We start from the raw sequence: 18,791 nt of genomic DNA on the forward strand, positions 1-18,791 counted from the left end.
ATAAACAAACAAACAAACAAAACGGGAAACGTTTTATTCTAGCTATATTTTTTTCTTTGCTTATAAACTCTTAAATATGGGTATTTTTTTAGCAAAAAGCTTACATAATTGCATTTTTGTGAAGGAATTTTGTTAGAGATCAGATTCAGAACGATTATTAAAAACATACAAGGAGTGTAAAATTAATAAATATTTTTTGCTTCAGTTTTTTATAAATTGGGGAAAAGCACCATCTACTAGATAATCATGGTATTACAGATTACCATAAAAACCCATAAGGCACACTTTTTTATGCAAATGTTTTCTCTTAATTGACAAGATAACTCATCAATGGCGGGGAAAGAGTTAAGATTTTTGAGCAGGCAATTTAAATAGTTTGTTCATTGAAGTTAAACATCTCGTTCCAGCAATATATTCTTGTTAGATTAACAAAACATTTCTTGTTCTGCATATGATACATTTTATTTCACACGCATTATTTTGAAATAGTTTTATAAAACTTGTAATGTTAAGAAAACTTCCAATCCACTCTTTTACCTGCAACCAAATCTACCCTCGGGTACAAATAAAGTTTCCTTAATCTTTGCCTCTTTGCAAAGCAAAGTAACAAGTAAAGCAAAGGCTTCGACTTTATACAGAGACCTCAACACTTAACACAAATCTCTCAATAATGGTGACCTCACCACAAAAACAAATTACAATGATAACAAAAACGACTGCAGTAGTAGAAATAAAGACAACACACAGCAAAACAACACTTAACAGTAGCAGTTAATTTGTGACCCGCAATGCATGATGGGCAAAATTTTAAAATCAGGAGATTTAAATAAGCTAAAATAAATGGATTCAACTCAAAATGTTCCCGTTGAATGAGAGAAATTATGCAATTCGCACATTAAACTAAAACACTTGAGTAATGGAGTAATTTTTCAGGGTTTAGGTTAAGTGTATGTATTTATTTAGATTAAAATAAAATGAGGGTTAAAGAGTAACTAAACCCTAAACCAACTTTTTTTTGTTAATGATCTGTAAGAATGGGGCTTTATTAGTGCTGTTCATTGATTTGAGTAACTTTTTTGACATTTGGGTATAAAGTGTTTTAATACTACAAACTGGTGTAAAAACGTCTGAGTGCTGCCCTCTTCAGGTTGAACGGTGGCTACTGCAGTTGAATTTTCCTATTGCATGTTGTGGTACTGCGTGATGTAAGCGTTATGAAGTGACGTAAGCAGGTTCAAGCTCACCACGCCCTTGTAACGATCTCACCACACCTTTGGTATGAGCTTAGTTCGTCCCATCTATCTCCGTAAAAGAGTGGAGCCCTGACCAAACATCAGTATGTGATGAGTTGGGAGTGAGAACGTCTTGCAACGGCACATCTTTCCAGAATCAATAAATCAATTTGATTAATGGAAAATCTTTCTCTTTATTTCCATTTCTTTTGTTATTCTTATTTACAGCTTATTTTCAGCTATATTCTGATCTGAGAAATGAATATTAAGGTTGGGACAGACATATTTACAGTATATACATGAACTCTACCTGCAAGTCATCTGTTAGCTAAAAAGGCACGTTTAATGGCACTGCTCTTTCACCACCTGCTTTCCTATGTAGGTTTCTCTCGACATCTGTTAGATATTACCACGGTAATGACTGGTAGTTTTGTTCAAAGTTCTCCTCCATCTACAGTCCTGCACGACAGCTTAGGTCATAGAAAACTAAACCATAAACACATTTTGGTCTTATAAAGAGGTTTTATTGTTTTAGTTTTAAAGGAAAATACGTCTGTTTGTCTTTATTTCGTGGTCTTGGTGTGTTCTGGAGCCAATCAGGTCTAGAGAAAGTGTCCGTACAGACATAAGGGTCAACAGGCCGCCTGGATGATGTCATTGCTCTCTGTAACTATTTGTCACATGACATCACGTTTTTTGCTTTCTTTTACAAAGACAAGTGTTGACACCTTTTTTGTGTTGTATGTACGTCTTTGTTTTTAATCAGATGATTATTAAATGAACATTTAAAGCAACATATTTATACATTGTAAAACTTCCATTGTCTTTCCCCGCCAATTATGAGAAAACATTTGCATGAAAAAAAAACGTGTCCCTGATTCGTTTTTATGTTAATCTGTAATACCGCGATCATCCACAAAATGGCGCTCTTACCCAATTTATAAAAAAATTGAATCAATTTTTTTTTCAAAAAATTTAAAACTCTGTGTATGTTTTGATAATTGTTCTGAATCTGATCTCTAACAAAATTCCTACACAAAAATGCAATTTTATTTATTTTTTTAAGAAAAATACCCATATTTAAGAATTTATAAGCAGAGAAGAAAGATAGATGAAAAGTTTTTTTCCTGTTTTGAAAAAATTCCTGAAAAGCATTTTGTGAAACTTTTGTGATAATCAGAAAAAATGCTGGCGAGCAATTTTTCAAAAAAAAAAGTCTGGTGGGAATGAGTTAAAAGGAAATATTACTGTTTGTCTCTTTGTAGTGTTCATAACTTTGTTGTGTTTGTTTTTTGCAGAATGCTTGAGGATGATCTGAAAATCAGCAGCGATGAAGACGACACAGAACAGGTAACTGAACGTTACTGAAGGTTATAAATATGTTATAAGATTATTATAAAAATATTATAAACACTTTTTGCAACATTGAAACCTATTTTACATTTTATTTGACCAAGATCTTGTTTTTGCTTTATAAACTGTTCTCCCCATTCAAATGCAAAATATTACAATCTAATAAAATTTTTACCTAGCAATGCAAAGTCGGCAACACCAAAGCTCCAAAAGTATTAAAATATTTATTGTTTAAACAATAAATATTTTTGATACTTTTGGAGCTTTGGTGTTGCCGACTTTGCATTGCTATACTATTACCCTTTTGTCGCGCACCCAATTTAAATTGATGTGCGTGTTTTAGCCTGCTTATTACCTTTTGAAAAGGTACCGCCCCAGTGACAACTTTTGTACCTTATAGAGACAGAGCGCCGTTATGCAAATTTGAAAACCACGCCCACCGGGGGGGAAATCAATCCAACCGTCTCCATTGACTTTGTATTGCGAGAAGCCGCCTCCTTGTCATTTCTGGCTTATAACAAAAAACTGAATAATGCCTAAAAGCTGCTGTGTGAAAATATGTACAGCTAACAAGCCAAAGAACCCAGAAATAAGTTTTTATAAGCTGTCGAGCCGTAAAACCCAGCCTTTAAGGAGAATAAAGTGGATCGCCGACTACGTTTCCCCCTAGTGGACGCAGTTCTACTAATAGAAGTACTATGAAAAGTTGCCTGTATCCATTTTTGTGTCTTTAAACGCTCGTTGTTTGGGGTCGACAGCTTATAAAAACTTACTTTTTTTAGATTGTTAGCTGTACATATTGTCCCACAGCAGCTTTTAGGCATTATTCAGTTTTTTGTTATAAGCCAGAAATGACAAGGAGGCGGCCTTTTGCGATAGAAAGTCAATGGAGACTGTTGGATTGCTTTCCCCCCCGGTGGGCGTGGTTTTCAGGTTGTGACGCGCTGCGCTCTGTCTCTATTGTAACTTTTTTCTGAGAGTGTAGTAAAGAACACACAAACACCTGTCTACATAATGCACATAAACATCCATGCAACCATTACAAATATTGTAACACAAACGTATAATCCGAATAATTTTCAAGATTTATTTCTCTGATCTGCCTCAGTTCAGATCATTTACCCTGCATGTGAAAGGATCTTGACCACCAGAGTCTGACGCCATATAAATAATTTAAAAAGCAACATGTTCTGTTTTCTACAGTAGTAACAAAACACAAAAATGAGTATAGTGTCATACTGCATATACTTTATAGGCTAACAGTATGCTTAGAGGCACACACACACACACACACGCACACATAGACTTGCACTTCTTTGTTTTGTTTTGTTATTGGAGCATTGTGAGATATGTGGGGGAGGATTGACACAGAGCTGCATATGTAATAGTGTCTCTATCTCACAGTGGCCAGCAAACAGCCACATCTCCATTTCTCTCTGGTCCTCGCCTTGTTATGACCCAATCATGAACATCATCTTGTTTTGTACTAGGGTTGCCTCTTGTGTTCCTGACCCAAAATTTCACCTCTGAAATGTACTGCATTAATTAGTTGGCAGCACTTTAGTATTGAAAAGATGGACCCATCGGAAGTAACATTTTGCCCTGGCTTTTATCTGAGGTTTTACAACAACACCAACTACACATTTAAAGGAATATTTTATTTCACACTGTACACGTTTGCCACAGCAGGGTTAACCGTGCTTCAGAGGAGGGTTTCATAACCCTAGCTTAATTTCAGGGGTAACACCACTTCTTAACTCTTTCCCCGCCATTGACAAAAAGTAACACTGCTCAGTGTTTATATAGGTCCACTCTGCAGGGTTTTAAAAAGTAACGGTGTTACTTTTGTTTGTGTGTTTAAATTAGCAGTAGTTATTTTTTTTTGTACAGTGTTTCATTTTTTTTTCAGAATGACAAACGGAAATGAGAGTGCCAGATCTTATACTTTAGTATTGCATTATTGACAGAACATAAATAAAATACTTCTGGGGCCTCATTTATAAAACTGTGCGTAGGATCCTTACTAAAAGTCTACGTACGCACAAAAGCTTAAAAAGGCAAACGCCAAAAAATATTAAGACTTATAAAACAAAGCAATGTTCTCTTTATTAATCACAGATCACCTGCAAGTGTGCGTACATGAATTATCTTTAGATCCCACCCTGCAAGCCCATTCTCCTATCAAGTTAGTTTTTTTTATAGATCACAAACTTTGCGTAGTAGCTGGCGTACACACGCTTTATAAATGAGACCCCTGGTGAGTAAGCAAACACTAAAATAATAAATCGATTATATCCTAACCACCACCATAGAATTGCACCACCAAAAATTATCTCTTTCTATGTCACAACAAGCATGTTTTAAACACACAAAGTTGTAGCAGCAAGAAAAAAACAAACAAGCTAAATATCAAAAGTATAGAGTCAAACTAAATCAAACACTGATCACCATAATTGTGACTTTAAATGAAACAAAGCCAACATCTAAACCTACGTTAATAAATAACAGGTAGTAAAAGGCAATTTTTACAGAGATGGTGATAGCGAGGATAAAGTCACAGATGTAGCTTTTACCACTGCATCGGTGTTGCTTTTTAACACTATGTAGAGTGGACCTATATAAACACTGAGCAGTGTTAATTCAACTCTGGGAATCTTCATACAGGGATAGTAGCATGCACTGTAAACCCGAACAGTACAATGTACTCATTTTATATGAGTGAACTATACTGAAACCAGTGAAAAAGTTTATTCAGCTTATAAGTTTTATGTGCGTTCAATGATTTAACTGCTTTGAGTTCTTCAAACAGAGTCTAAGAACTTTGCTAACTCAAAAATTGCATGTATTACTTCCAAACGGAGTCATTTCAATACCACAGCCTAATTGTAACAAACTCTGCAAATAATTAGAAACTTTTGGTTGTGAGGTTTGTGGCATTCAATCTGCCAGTTAAGCTAAGTAAGAGTCTGGCAGTGTAAATTTGCTTCAGTTTAACGTTAAATCAACACGACTGGTTGACGTAGATTTCCAGTCCCCAGCATGCTTTGCATGAGCCTGCATTACGAGAGCATTTTTTGAAGTAAAATTATAATTTATGTGGTTTTTAGTAACAAAAAAATCAATAGTGCTAACAGTGGCGGCTGGTGACTTCTTTTTTTGAGGGCGCACGATGCGAAGTTCGTCACAACAAGTATGCAGGTGGTCATGTGTGTGGTTCGTAATTTCAAAATATGTGTTCTCCGCTTTGAGAGATCGTGTGTGCATCACGTGTCATGCCAAAATAAGTGCCTGCTGCAGACGCGTCTAAAGGGTTTATGCTAAAAGAGACGCTGGCGTTTGCCAGATACTCGCATAATCTCATGAGTAATCAGAGTTTACTGTTAAGGAAGTGTCTAGCGTGTATTTTGGGAACATGAGCGTCTCTTTAATCATAAACGGTTTTGACGCATGTGTTGCAGGTACTTATTTTGACAAAGCACGTGATGCACACAGGATCTCTCGACACGCAAGACACATGTTTTGGAAAAGGGAACCACACACGTGACAATCCGAACACTTATTTTGAATTAGCGCCTCTTGGATGAGCAGTCACGAGCCGCTACTGAGTGCTAAACACTCATTTATGTTGGAGATTTACAAGAGTTTGCTATTTTTTGTTTTGTGGTTACCATTGTTCAGAAATGTAGTGCCTGTGCTTAGGCTGTAGGCCAGATATGTTTTTCTTTATCATTTAAACAATAACTGTGTGAAGTCAATTCCAACACTTAGCTCAGTTTCTTCACACTTACCCACCCACCCACCCACATACACACCCAGGTATCGGATCAGTACTCGTCAGACGATACCCGAAGCCCAGGTATCAGAATCAGAAAGAGAAAAGGGAGCATGAGGTTTAAACAACTTAAATATGCAAGTCAATTCAACCTACTTTTTGAAGTTTTGACTTGTGATAAGTTGACATAACTTAGAAAAACAAGTTACATTTGTTTAACTTAATTCGTTAAGCTAAACTAACATAAAATGATATGTTGATATAATATCTTTTTTTTTTTACAGTGAATGGTTTTTATCTTTAAACCCCTGGTTAAGTATAAACCATTAAACTTGATACTGAAAACTCAGGATTTCTTTAACCTGGGGTTTAGAATAGCTCATGTTTATCTATTTCGAGTGTGAAAAGCCCTGGAAATGTGTCAATTCAAATGACATTTGAAAGGGTCAGTGGATTTAACAAATTATTACAATTTACACATACTAACCTGATCTCTATTGAAAAGGCGAAAAGCGTAAATTCGTTGGCCTTTGAAAGTGGCTTCCTTTGTTAACTGTGACTTTCTTTAAAAGTATAGCTGAATGGTTGGTGCTTTTTCATTCCTTTAGTTCATTCATATTTTGCTTTAGCTTTTTTATTTTGTTTTGGCATAATTTTTTTGTGGTCTGACACAGCACACGTTTATCACATTTCAAACGATTATGGTCCTCTGTTGATGCCACTGCGATAAGCCACTTCGTCACGCTGGCTTTTCGGAAAGTCTAATAATGATGCCCCCAAACCAAACAAAACTCCTACCTCTGTTTCCCCCATGCATAACCCTTAAAACAAGCACACATCTCATCTGTATGACGGAGGACATCAGACACTCACAGCAGTTTACCAGCAGATGTGCCCGTGTATAAGTGTGTATGCACTGGCTGCATGTGGGTTTACCTCCACACACCACCCACCACATACGGCCCCCAACCATGTTGCCTAGCAACATCCATCTGAGATCAGGCTGGAATGAGCCCACATTCCCCACTGAGAGGGAAACAGCAATAAGAGAGCCTCTGACAGATGATCTGAGTTGTTTCATCTAATACACTGTGAAGATCACTTGCTCTCTCCCTGTATGATAAATGGACTGTACACAGATCAATGGCCGCAGCATTAAACCCAAAACCTGGCCCAGGTACCAGCAACTCGGCAATGTGTTCATCTGTATCGGTGTGGATATCTCAATAAATCCACATTTACTGTGAGAGATTGAACTCTGTAAGTACATGCGCTAGTAAAGCACTCGCTGTCAAATGCATTCGATACAAACTATTGATACAGACTTACAGATCAGACGTAATAAACAGCAAACTGTCAGGGTGGAAATGAATAAGGGAAATACATTTAAATGAATGGCAAGATTTGACAGTAAAACTAGACATCTGCTGGCTTTAATATAAGTTTAGATGACATAAATGTATTATCAGAAAAGCATGATGTTTTTACCCTATACTTGCTACACTCTCAGAAGTAAAGGTACATCACTGGGGCGTTACCTTTTCAAAAAGTACACCTTTGTGAAGGTTGCCTCAAAAAACCCATTCACACAGCACTTTGGTCTCTTTTTCTGTAAAATTGGAACAAAGGCTTCTGTGTAAACACAAACACACCCCGTAAATGTTCTGGGATCGCTCCCGTTAAAGGACCTAGTAACTTTGCCATAACAAACACGGAAAGCATTCTGTGTGAACAAGACTCAGAAACAAAGCCTTAAGGGGGTGCTGTAGTGAGGACCCTCAAGAAGTTATGGTTCGGCTCTTTGACACAGGGATTTAAACGCTGATCAACGGACGCATTTTCCGTGTATTTTCCGTAATCTCTGTGGGAAAAGGGCTAAAGATACATATTGACACCTCAAAGGTACGTAAATTTACTTCTGACAGTACAGTGGACACATTTTTCCAGGGTACTTACGCTACGAACAGTATTTTTTATAAGTAATAATAGAAATAATTAGGTTAAAGGGGCCATGGCACAAGACTTTTTTAAGATGTCAAATAAATCTTTGGTGTCCATATAAATAATTTATTATAGCATGTTAAAATTGCCACTTTGTTTTTCGTTTTGGGTGTGTCCTTTAACACTCTGGGGTCGACGGCGGCGCGGGCGCCGCAAACTCTTTATTTTTCAATCACTCCGCAAAGAAACTCTGCTGATTTTGGACATGCAGATATGATTTATACATCATTTAAAACGTTAAAGTGTCTAGTTTTTTTCTGTCCACTCCCAATAAAAGCAGAATTTTTCGCAAAATTAAAGTGCGTGTTGCAGGTTAACCACCACTGTCGATTAATGGGTACATAAATCACTCAAGATATGTGTATAATTTTTAAAATGTCTCAAAAATGGTCTTAAAGACCACTTTTTTTACGTTTTTGGTATTAACGGGTTTTTTAACGCAATTCTGCGATGACGTCACGTTGGGGAGAAGTGGAGAAAGACTCGGCCATAGAGCCATAGAGATAGATGAGACATTTATTGCTGTTTAATACTTACGTATATAATTTGGAAATCATATATATATCGTAGGAAATGTGTTATACTGCAAAGTTCCCATGCTAATTATTATTTATGATATATGTGGAGATAAATAAAACTTTGCAAATCTGCTGATTTGATCCATTCATGTCCTGACCACCAGGCTAGAGATTTTTAAACATCCTTAATCCACACTTACTAGTCTATCAAATAATATCTCAAATATATTGTTTTGTGAAATAAAAGGATGCTTTGTTATATTGTTTATGCGATTAAAACGAATCACACGATCATTTTATATGCAGCAGCAGTCAGCAGCTGCAGCACACTCGGATCCGACCGCATACATACTGTAATAAACAGGCGTTCGGCGGCTTTTTACATCACGACAGGCTATGCCATTTGAGGAGGAACCGCTCATTGATCACCGTATTTTTATAAATCCTGTACATGTTTGTACCTGCCGAACAGGCAGAGGCTGCACAGTTTGACCAGCGGGCTGCGGTAACCGGCCGCACATCACGCCGCCAGACGGTGTTGCTAATATAACTCGAAATGTATAACTATTATCAGATCGGCCCACCGGGAAAGTCCCGTCTCTCCCGATAGCCATTCCGCTACTGGCTGTAAGAAAGTGAGTGCGTTTGGGTCGCTGGTCCCCGCGAACAGACGTGACGTGCTTCACTCACCTTCCAGGATTAGAGACATGCTGCCAAAACCGTTTGTGCTGAAGATCGCATAAAGTTACACCCATTTCAGGCAGGATCATGGACCCCCTCAAGCCAGCATGCACGAGTATGTTAATTGTTTGTTTACTTTCTACACGAAGATATGCTAACGTTATGCTATCTGGCTGTCTGCTTATCTCTCTATACTAGCCTATCCATCTGTCTGTCTATCTATCTGTCTGTCTGTCTATCTGTCTGTCTGTCTATCTATCTATCTGTCTATCTATCTATCTATCTATCTATCTATCTATCTATCTATCTATCTATCTATCTATCTATCTATCTATCTATCTATCTATCTATCTATCTATCTATCTATCTATCTATCTATCATCTATGTATTTATCTATTATCTGCGCTATCAGAACTGTACTTTACTCGTCTTTCTATAGTCATTCTCAATGCTCTCAAGGCGGCTTTGGTAAATTCTCTCCCCAGCGTGACGTCATACAGTGCGTTGTGGGGGAAAGGAGAATCATTGCAAACCGCTGTACTTTTTCATACTTTTTCGGGTTTTGTGATACCCAACAACATAAAATACAATGGATAACAGTTTAAATGTTTATTATCAACAAGCAAATTGCACAAATTCGTTGAAAAATTTTACCTGCAAAACGCCCTTTAAGTAAATAAACATGATGCGCGTTTTGTTCTCTCTCCCTCAGTGAAGTCCTTTCAGAAACACGTCAGAAAAATTAACTGTAACTTAACGAATACTTGTCATAGAAACAAAAGATACATGTCTACATAATGCTTGGAATGCCTACTTTTGGAAGATGTAAGTGAAATCGAAAACAAATATTGTAAGTCGTTGTTAACTGTATTAGAAGAGGGAGATGTACCGTCTTTCCCCTGTTACTTCATTATCTATAATGAGCCACGCCCCACTCCATTGAAGAGAAGAGCAGAGATCATCCATATTCATTAGTCAACAGCACAGTCAATGGAGACTATACGTCTCTGCAGCCATTCAGTGCTGTGTTGAGTTTTAATCCGAGTGCTGGAAGAATGACATCTACTTGTTTACTCGCGACTGTTATACTCGCGTCTGGAGATAAGTTATCTCCAGACGCGAGTGTGTGTGCTTCAAACATTGACCCCATTGACGTCCAAACGCACACACAAACACACGATGCCTCATATTTGACGCGCTTTGTGGTATCATTATAAAAGATGCGATTGCAAACATCACATCTACTTGTTTACTCGCGCCTAAAGTTATCTCCAGACAGACGCGAGTGTGTGTGCTTCGTCAGTGTGACGGGATCGATGTCCAAGTGCACACACAAAGACACAATGTCTCATATTTGACGCGCTTTGTGGTATTCTTATAAAAGATATGATTGTAAACATTACATCTACTTGTTTACTCTCGCCTGTAAATAAAAGTTATCTCCAGACGTTAATGTTTTCTTTGTGCTTCAGTCAGACGCGATCAACGGCCAAACGCACACACAAACACACAATGTCTCATATTTGACGCACTTTGTATTAAGACGCATCTAAACACATCTAAAACCTTGTTTATTTGCATATATCTCTGCACAGTAAGTTTATTTAACGCAGGATCATCACTCATGGGAAGGCATGTGTTGCTTTCACAAACAAACACGTAATGGCGTCGTCTTACTGCCTAAAGGTTCATTATGCAAGTGTATTGTTCTTCAGCTGTCAATCACAGATTATTCAAGAGCTTCCAGCCTCCTTGCATATTGCCTTCCTTACCAAAAAGTGACTTTGAAATTGTAAATCAATATATTGTTTTATCTGAATGAGTAAGCAGAATGATTTTCACATCATTTTAAAGAAAATCTCTAGACTACTAGATCATGTTTTGAAAAGTCTTGGGAAAACATGTTTAGTATGGGTTTTGTGGACTTATATCAGTCACTTAATTTTTTTCTTTTTCAAAAACCACGCATAAACATTTTTCACTCAAAAATACAAACATGTACATACATGTTGATCATATAATATAGTTGCCCAGTTTGTGCTGAATGCAGTGTTATAAGACTTTTGCCATTATTGTGTTTTTAAGCAACTGAAAAAAGCACAAATGTCAGTGCAAGTTAAAACTTCTCCAGGGCCCTAAAAACCCCTTAGAACCCAGAGGGTTAAAATGCAAATGAGCTGATAAAATTCAAACACTGATCACAATGATGGTGGTTTGTTGCAATTAAAACTCAATTGTGCTTTTCTCTGCCCTAAATGGCAGTGCTGTGGTTGGATATTGCAGATTAAGGGGTGGTATTATTATAATAAGAGCTCCTTATGACATCATAAGGAGAGCCAAATTTCAACAACCTATTTTTTTCATGTGATTGTAGAGAATGGTTTACCAAAACTAAGCTACTGGGTTGATCTTTTTCACATTTTCAAGGATGATAGAAGCACTGGGGACCCAATTATAGCACTTAAACATGGAAAAAGTCAGATTTTCATGCCCTGCTCCTTTAAATCTCACAAAATCTTTCAAATATTATATGGATCACTATCAATATTATGTTAATTCTAATTTCACTCTAAAACTTTAAGACACTGTGATTTTTTTATTACAATCTCTCACATATTTCTAATTTAAGTAGTGAGGAATTTTTTAACAGTATTTATATATCACGCTATGTGTTAAACTGCCTGTTTACTGTACTTGTAATTTTGTTTATGTTATGTTTTTTTTTTATTATACTTTGTTCTGTATGTGTGTTCCCTGAGATCAAACCCATGAAATTAAGAGCTGCAATACTGGAATATATATATATATATATATATATATATATATATATATATATATATATATATATATATATATATATATATATATATATATACATATATATATTATAAATAAATTTCATATATATATATATACATAGACTCTGAAGTCTTTAGGCAAAATATGATTTCTTAATTTGCTGAAATGCTACATGTAAGTTTTTGTAAGATTCCCATGAAAGTCTAAAAATGCTCTCCACAGTTATTATTTAATATCAGTGGTGCCTCGTGACTGCTCTCCCGAGGAGCACAAATTCAAAATATGTGTTCGGAGTGTCGTGTGTTGTTCATGTTTTCAAAATATGTGTTTGTTGCGTCATGTGAAACATGTACAACACGTGTTTTGTTAAAATAAGTGCCTGCCTCACACGCGTTAAAACCGCTTATGATAAAAGAGACGCTCCCATTCACAAAATACATGCAAGACACTCCCTTAACAGTAAACTCTGATTACGCATGAGATTATGCGAGTATCTGGCAAACGTGAGCGTCTCTTTTATCATAAACCCTTTAGACGCGTCTGCAGCAGGCACTTATTTTGATAAGACACACAGATTCACATGACACGAACACATATTTTGAAATTACGAATCACACACATGACGGGATACATACATGTTGTGACGACGACATGGCCCTCAAGTAAAGAAGTCACCGGCCACCACTGTTTAATATACAGTATGAGGTATTGGGGTAATGGCCAATTGACGACATCTGTTTTATTACCACTTTGGAAAGGCCCAGTAAAAACTACAGATACTTAAGAGCTACATGAATTAATGTGAATTTACAAACGCTCTGCCTGAATAAAATCCACATAGCGGCAAATCAATATATTTTACCTCAGGCGACACTGATCTACTGTTTCTGGTCATGCTTAACTGTTCTCTCTAAGTACCAGACTCTCATATAAACAAAGGCAGAGTGAGACATTCAGATATTGTGATGTTTGGAGGTATCGACCTTTAATCTGATGGGCTGTTGTTTTATTCACAGGCCGCTGAGAAGCCCAAGCCCAGGAGCGCTCCGCTCAAGTAAGTGACTAATCAACTCCAATTCATTTCTTATTCTGTGCTGCTGGTGTGGCTGTGGGCAAACAGCAGGTTGTGTGTAGAGACGGAGCTCTGGAAATAATCGTTGCATAAAGCATTGTAGATGATTATCAATAGGAAAATTAGAGAATGATGAATTGGTATTAACTGCAGCGCTCTGTGGAGTACTTCATGCTGATTGGTCAGTGGGAGCATTTTGCATACTTTTGTGTAATGGTTGTTAAATCATGTAATTGCAGGCAACCAACTTTCTACATACTTGGTTTGTGCTTTTTCAGTCTTAAATGTTTTATGTTAGATCTGTGTTGTGTATTGTTACAAAATGGTCACAATTTGGAACAGATATGTATACATTTTGTACCTCTGAGGTATTAATATGAACTCATTGTGTGCAAATGTGTTCGATGTGAATGGATACCTCCTCAGGGACATCTACGAACCATGTTTGACTATTTTTGAATTTATTTGGTTTTTAGCCATGTAAGAGCTGCGATAACCTGGACATTTTCGAAATATAACCTAATTTGGGGTCATAGAAACCATCAGTATAAATGTTATTTTTTTGCAATTATGGGATACAATCCTATAGAATGACACGCCATTGTATTTATTAAATAGTATTTTTTTAACATAGATTTTTAAACACATTAAACAAAGTGTTTTAAATGTTTAAAATACATCTTTAAAGATTCAGTGCAGATTGCATTGTGATTTTCAACACATTACTTGGTGTTTGCTTACTGGCATGTCATCATAAGACCCATCACAAATCTTTATATTGTGATGCCTTAGTACCTTTGGATAAATGGGATGCGTCAATGGGATTTTGTGCCCTTTTTTGTGTCCGTATACACCAAAAATTTACGGAGACCCTAAAAGGACATGAAGCAAAAATTAAATAAAATGTAGTTTCGCGTGTGCACTTGAAAGTTTTGCGTGCGCACGTGAAACTATCGCAGAATAGTATGGCATAAAAAAGTGTTCCTGATGAATTTTTATGTTAATCTGTAATACCGTGATTATCCACTTGACTGATAAATGACACAATTTATTAAAAAAAAAACGGAATCCAAAACATTATTTACTCATTTTAAATGCTGTGTATGTTTTGATAATCATTCTGAATCTGATCTCTAAAATTCCTTCACAAAAATGCAATCATTTTTAGCTTTTTGCTAAAAAATTTAATTTTTAAAGAAAAATACCCATATTTAAGAGTTTATAAGCAAAAAAAAAATATAGATAAGATGAAACGGTTTTATTTCCAGTTTTGTTTGTTTGCTTGAAAGTAGAGGGTATGTTCTTTCATTTGATATATTTGTATGTTTATATATTTTTAGTAGAAAATTTTCCTGGAGGGCATTTTGTGAAACTTTTGTAAAAAAAAATGCTGGCGGGCAACTTTTCAAAAAAGGCTGGCGCGAAATGAGTTAAATAATAAAGCTCACTGATAAGTCATTTGTAAAAAATACCTCAATATTCCAGAACAAATTACAGTTTTTTATTTAAATGTCATTGTGACTTTAATGAATGTTCCTGGTCCAAAATTGAGAAAGTGAATTTCTGTTTTCCTGTAACCAAAGACTGCACACCAATGATTTTGTGTACCAATAATATAATAGCCTACTTTTAATGGTCTAATCACATCCCGACATATGAAATCCCAGCCTATGTTGTTTCCTTGGACGTTTTCCTTGGAAGTATGTCACATCATGGAAATGAAATCCAATGCAAATAGGCACATAACATAGATGTTATAATTATTTCCATTCAGATCTGCTGCCAGGGATCCCATCCTTCCAGTAGCTTTATTCAAGGATACACCCCTATAACATTATAGCACAGCTTTTATTTTCATCTAAACTCTCTCTTCAATGGTGGTCCTGATGGCTTGGGATTGGGAACAGGAGGTGCAAATGGGGCCTCATTAAGGAGACAGAGAGAAATCATGCCCTACAGCCGTGTTCCCACAGAGGGAGTCTGGGACCAGAGATGCTGGAAGCTCTGCCGTTCCCACAGTAGTGGGTGTGTGGTTGAGAGCCAGTGCTCCAGGCTCTGGGAGTGAAGGGAGAGGGGTTCATCACAGCTGAAGTTAGTAAAGTGAGTGCTGGGTTGCTTCAGGAAGGGGGATTGTGGTGGTGGTCATGGTTTGGCTGGGTGCACAGGCGTGATTTCTGTCACAGTGGTTTAGAGCAATGCTTTGATTTGTTCTGGAGGTTTGAAAAGCAGTCATATTTAGTAAAATTGACAGCAAGTTATTGCTTTTATAAAATGTAACAAACGTTTTATAAGAGACATCATTGCTCTATAAATAATACAATTGAATAGTTATTATTACACAGTACTCTGAAATGCTTGATTTCAGTTGGTCACTGGTGACATTCCAAGGTTTATTATTTCCAGATAAAACCATGAAACTGATAAGACAGCCTTATCTGGGTACTGTGAGTCATCTTGACAGCAATCTAATACTTAAAATTAAATACAATATAAATATGCATAATAAATAACATCTACGAGACTTTATTTATAAATTATTAAAATCTAATCCAAGTTCACTTTGTTTTTTAATGTGTTATATTGGCTTAAAAGTAAACTTACAAGTAAGCTTACAAATGACAAGTAGCCGAGTAATAATTGCGATAACGTACATCCAAGTAGTTGTTATCACAAATAAGTGATCTCACCAACCTGTCAGGAATCATTCTGTGATAACAACCGGCTGGCTGTACATTATCACTTTTTTAAAATACTAACTTTTTCCTGTGGCATTTTGGACACAAACATGTGCTCCGCCATTTTTGTTGTCATTGCTGTTACGTGATGTAGCGGTGTCTGACTAAGGGGGCGTGCACACCAACGCTTTTACGCCCGCGGCCGGAGCATGTTTTCAAATCTACACAGTGGACCTTTCAATGCTATCTCATGGCAATTCGTACGTATTTTATGAGGTGGCTAATTCGTACGACCCATTCGTACATTTTTGTGTACAAATGACCCTTGTGCCGTTGGGGTTAGGGGCAGGTTTTCGTTGTTGGGTTTTTATGATAATCATACGTTTTTGCGCGATTACCTTCATACGAATTAGCCAACTCGTAATATGTATGAATTCTCATGAGATCAGGCTGGATATTTAAGTGTTAGTTTAACAAGTCTGGCTCGGCATGAGTTGAGTTTTCAAATAGTGGTAAACCAAATAAGCCAGCAGCTAGCATATTTTTTTTTTGCGCTCGCTTGGCGCTGAGCGTCGAGAGTTGAAAGAGATTCAACTTTGAGTGAAAAGCTCCTCTCGTCAATGTCAGTTCTCACACGGCCATCCAATCACAATGGAGGAGGGGCGGGACATTACTACAGCAACCAACCGGCTCACAGCTGAAGTATCAGAGCTACCAAAGCGCTCGGTTGAAAAACAGCTGGCATTCGGCATTCTCAAGGCGTTTTCAGACGCGTTTAAAAGTTGTGTCCAGCACCCTTGAGGTTGAGACCATAGACTGTAAAAAATATGTACATAGTGTCCGTGACGTCACCCATAGGTTTGTGTAGAGCATTTTTGAAGCTTAAAGGCTGCTCACCACCTTTGCTGCACGTCACCGCACATTAATTGCTTATAACCGGAAATACTTAAAGAGGCGGGATCGGAAGGTTGCTAGGTTGAGATCATTGGGGTTATGACATCATCGTATCACAAAATATACAGATTGGCTGTACACACGAAATGTCTCATGTTCAGATTTATCCACTCAAGTACCCAGTTTCAAAAAATTGCGGATTCAGGCTTCCAAAACGCCAGATCTATCTGGAGGAAATGCCAATAGAATTTTTTTATGTATACAACTAAAATCCATGTGGCCGGGCTCTGAATACACAAACCATTGCAGGAATTGGTATTATCTGGTTAGAGGACTAGCGTTAAACCAGCCTGCTGTGTTTTTAATTAACACTGAACTGAGACATTTGTGAGGCATCTGCCAGGGGTCTGCGTTGTTCATGACAGTTTAACCCAATTCTAGCATCTGCAGTCCTAGCAATGGAATGCGCCCATTAAAACATCCCCTACAGTTCAGCCCTGGGCTCCATACTGCAGCAAACTCACTGCATCACTGCCGGCCGTCCATACAGACGCGAGACTGATCGTCCCCAGGGCTCGACAGGCCTAGCAGCACTGTGGTTTAATTCTGAGCTCAAAAGTCAGACTCTGAACATTACTGCTCATTATGATTCTGTAATTATTTTCTGGGGCTCTAGGAATAACATGTGAGTCTTTCCCGCTGGAGTGAATTGTTTTGCAGCCACAACTTGAAATTGTTGTGTCATCATTCATGACATGCCTTAGAGGTGCAATGTGTTAACTTTTAGATGGATCTCTTGACAGAAATGCAATAAAATATGCATAACTATATTATCAGTGGTGTATAAAGACCTTGCATAATGAACTGTATTGTTTTTATTACCTTAGAATGAACCGTTTTAATCTACATACACCGCGGGTCTCCTTACACTGAAGTTGTCATTTCGCACCACCTTGTTTCTACAGTTTTCCTAAATGGACAAAGTGCTCCAAAGAGCGCGTTTTGTCACTACATTGTCTTAGACGATGACATGTTTGTCCTGTAGCTTCTCTATGCGTTTCGAAAAGGAGGGGTGAGTTGTGAGAATTTACAATATCACAGCTAGATGCCACTAAAAATCTACACAGTGGACCTTTCAATGCTATCTCATGGCAATTCATACGTATTTTATGAGGTGGCTAATGCGTACGACCCATTCTTACATTTTTGTATGATTTGCTTTGACCCTTGTGATGTTGGGGTAAGGGGCGAGGTTTCGTTGTTGGTTTTTTATGATAATCATACGTTTTTGCACGATAAACTTCATACGAATTAGCCAACTCGTAATATGTATGAATTCGTACATTTTTGTACGATTTGCTTTGACCCTTGTGCCATTGGGGTTAGGGGCGGGTTTTCGTTTTTGGATTTTTTATGATAATCATACGTTTTTGCGCGATTACCTTCATAAGAATTAGCCAACTCGTAATATGTATGAATTCTCATGAGATCAGGCTGGAATTTAAGTGTTAACAAGTCTGGCTCGGCATGAGTTGAGTTTTCAAATAGTGGTAAACCATGAAATCATGTACTGTATGGATCTGAAATAGCATGAGATCGTAAGATGCATGCTTTAATGAATCACATTTTGATGTTTTTCTCTAAAAACAAGACTTGATAGCTTTCGAATGAACTTGCTAACCAAATTAGTGCTTGAGTAATGTTGTTCTCTGTAATGACAGGTGGTTTGGTAGTTTTCAAGTAGGATGCCACACAAAGTAAACAATAGCTATCTAGCATAATAGCTGTGCAAA

At 37.2% G+C, this 18,791-nt stretch overlaps 1 protein-coding gene across 2 annotated transcripts in view; it reads left to right on the forward strand.

The window, feature by feature from the left end:
* The window catches only part of aff2 (AF4/FMR2 family, member 2), a 295,072-nt gene that overhangs the window by 183,463 nt on the left and 92,818 nt on the right, over positions 1–18,791 (forward strand). For both annotated transcript variants that reach the window (XM_073854091.1, XM_055177532.2), the window contains exons 8-9: positions 2,531–2,582; positions 13,374–13,411. In XM_073854091.1, coding sequence (XP_073710192.1) covers positions 2,531–2,582; positions 13,374–13,411 — 90 coding nt within the window. The remainder of the gene's footprint in view (positions 1–2,530; positions 2,583–13,373; positions 13,412–18,791) is intronic.

Source organism: Misgurnus anguillicaudatus, chromosome 16 (genome assembly GCF_027580225.2).
Source record: "Misgurnus anguillicaudatus chromosome 16, ASM2758022v2, whole genome shotgun sequence".
Classification (NCBI taxonomy): Eukaryota; Metazoa; Chordata; class Actinopteri; order Cypriniformes; family Cobitidae; genus Misgurnus; species Misgurnus anguillicaudatus.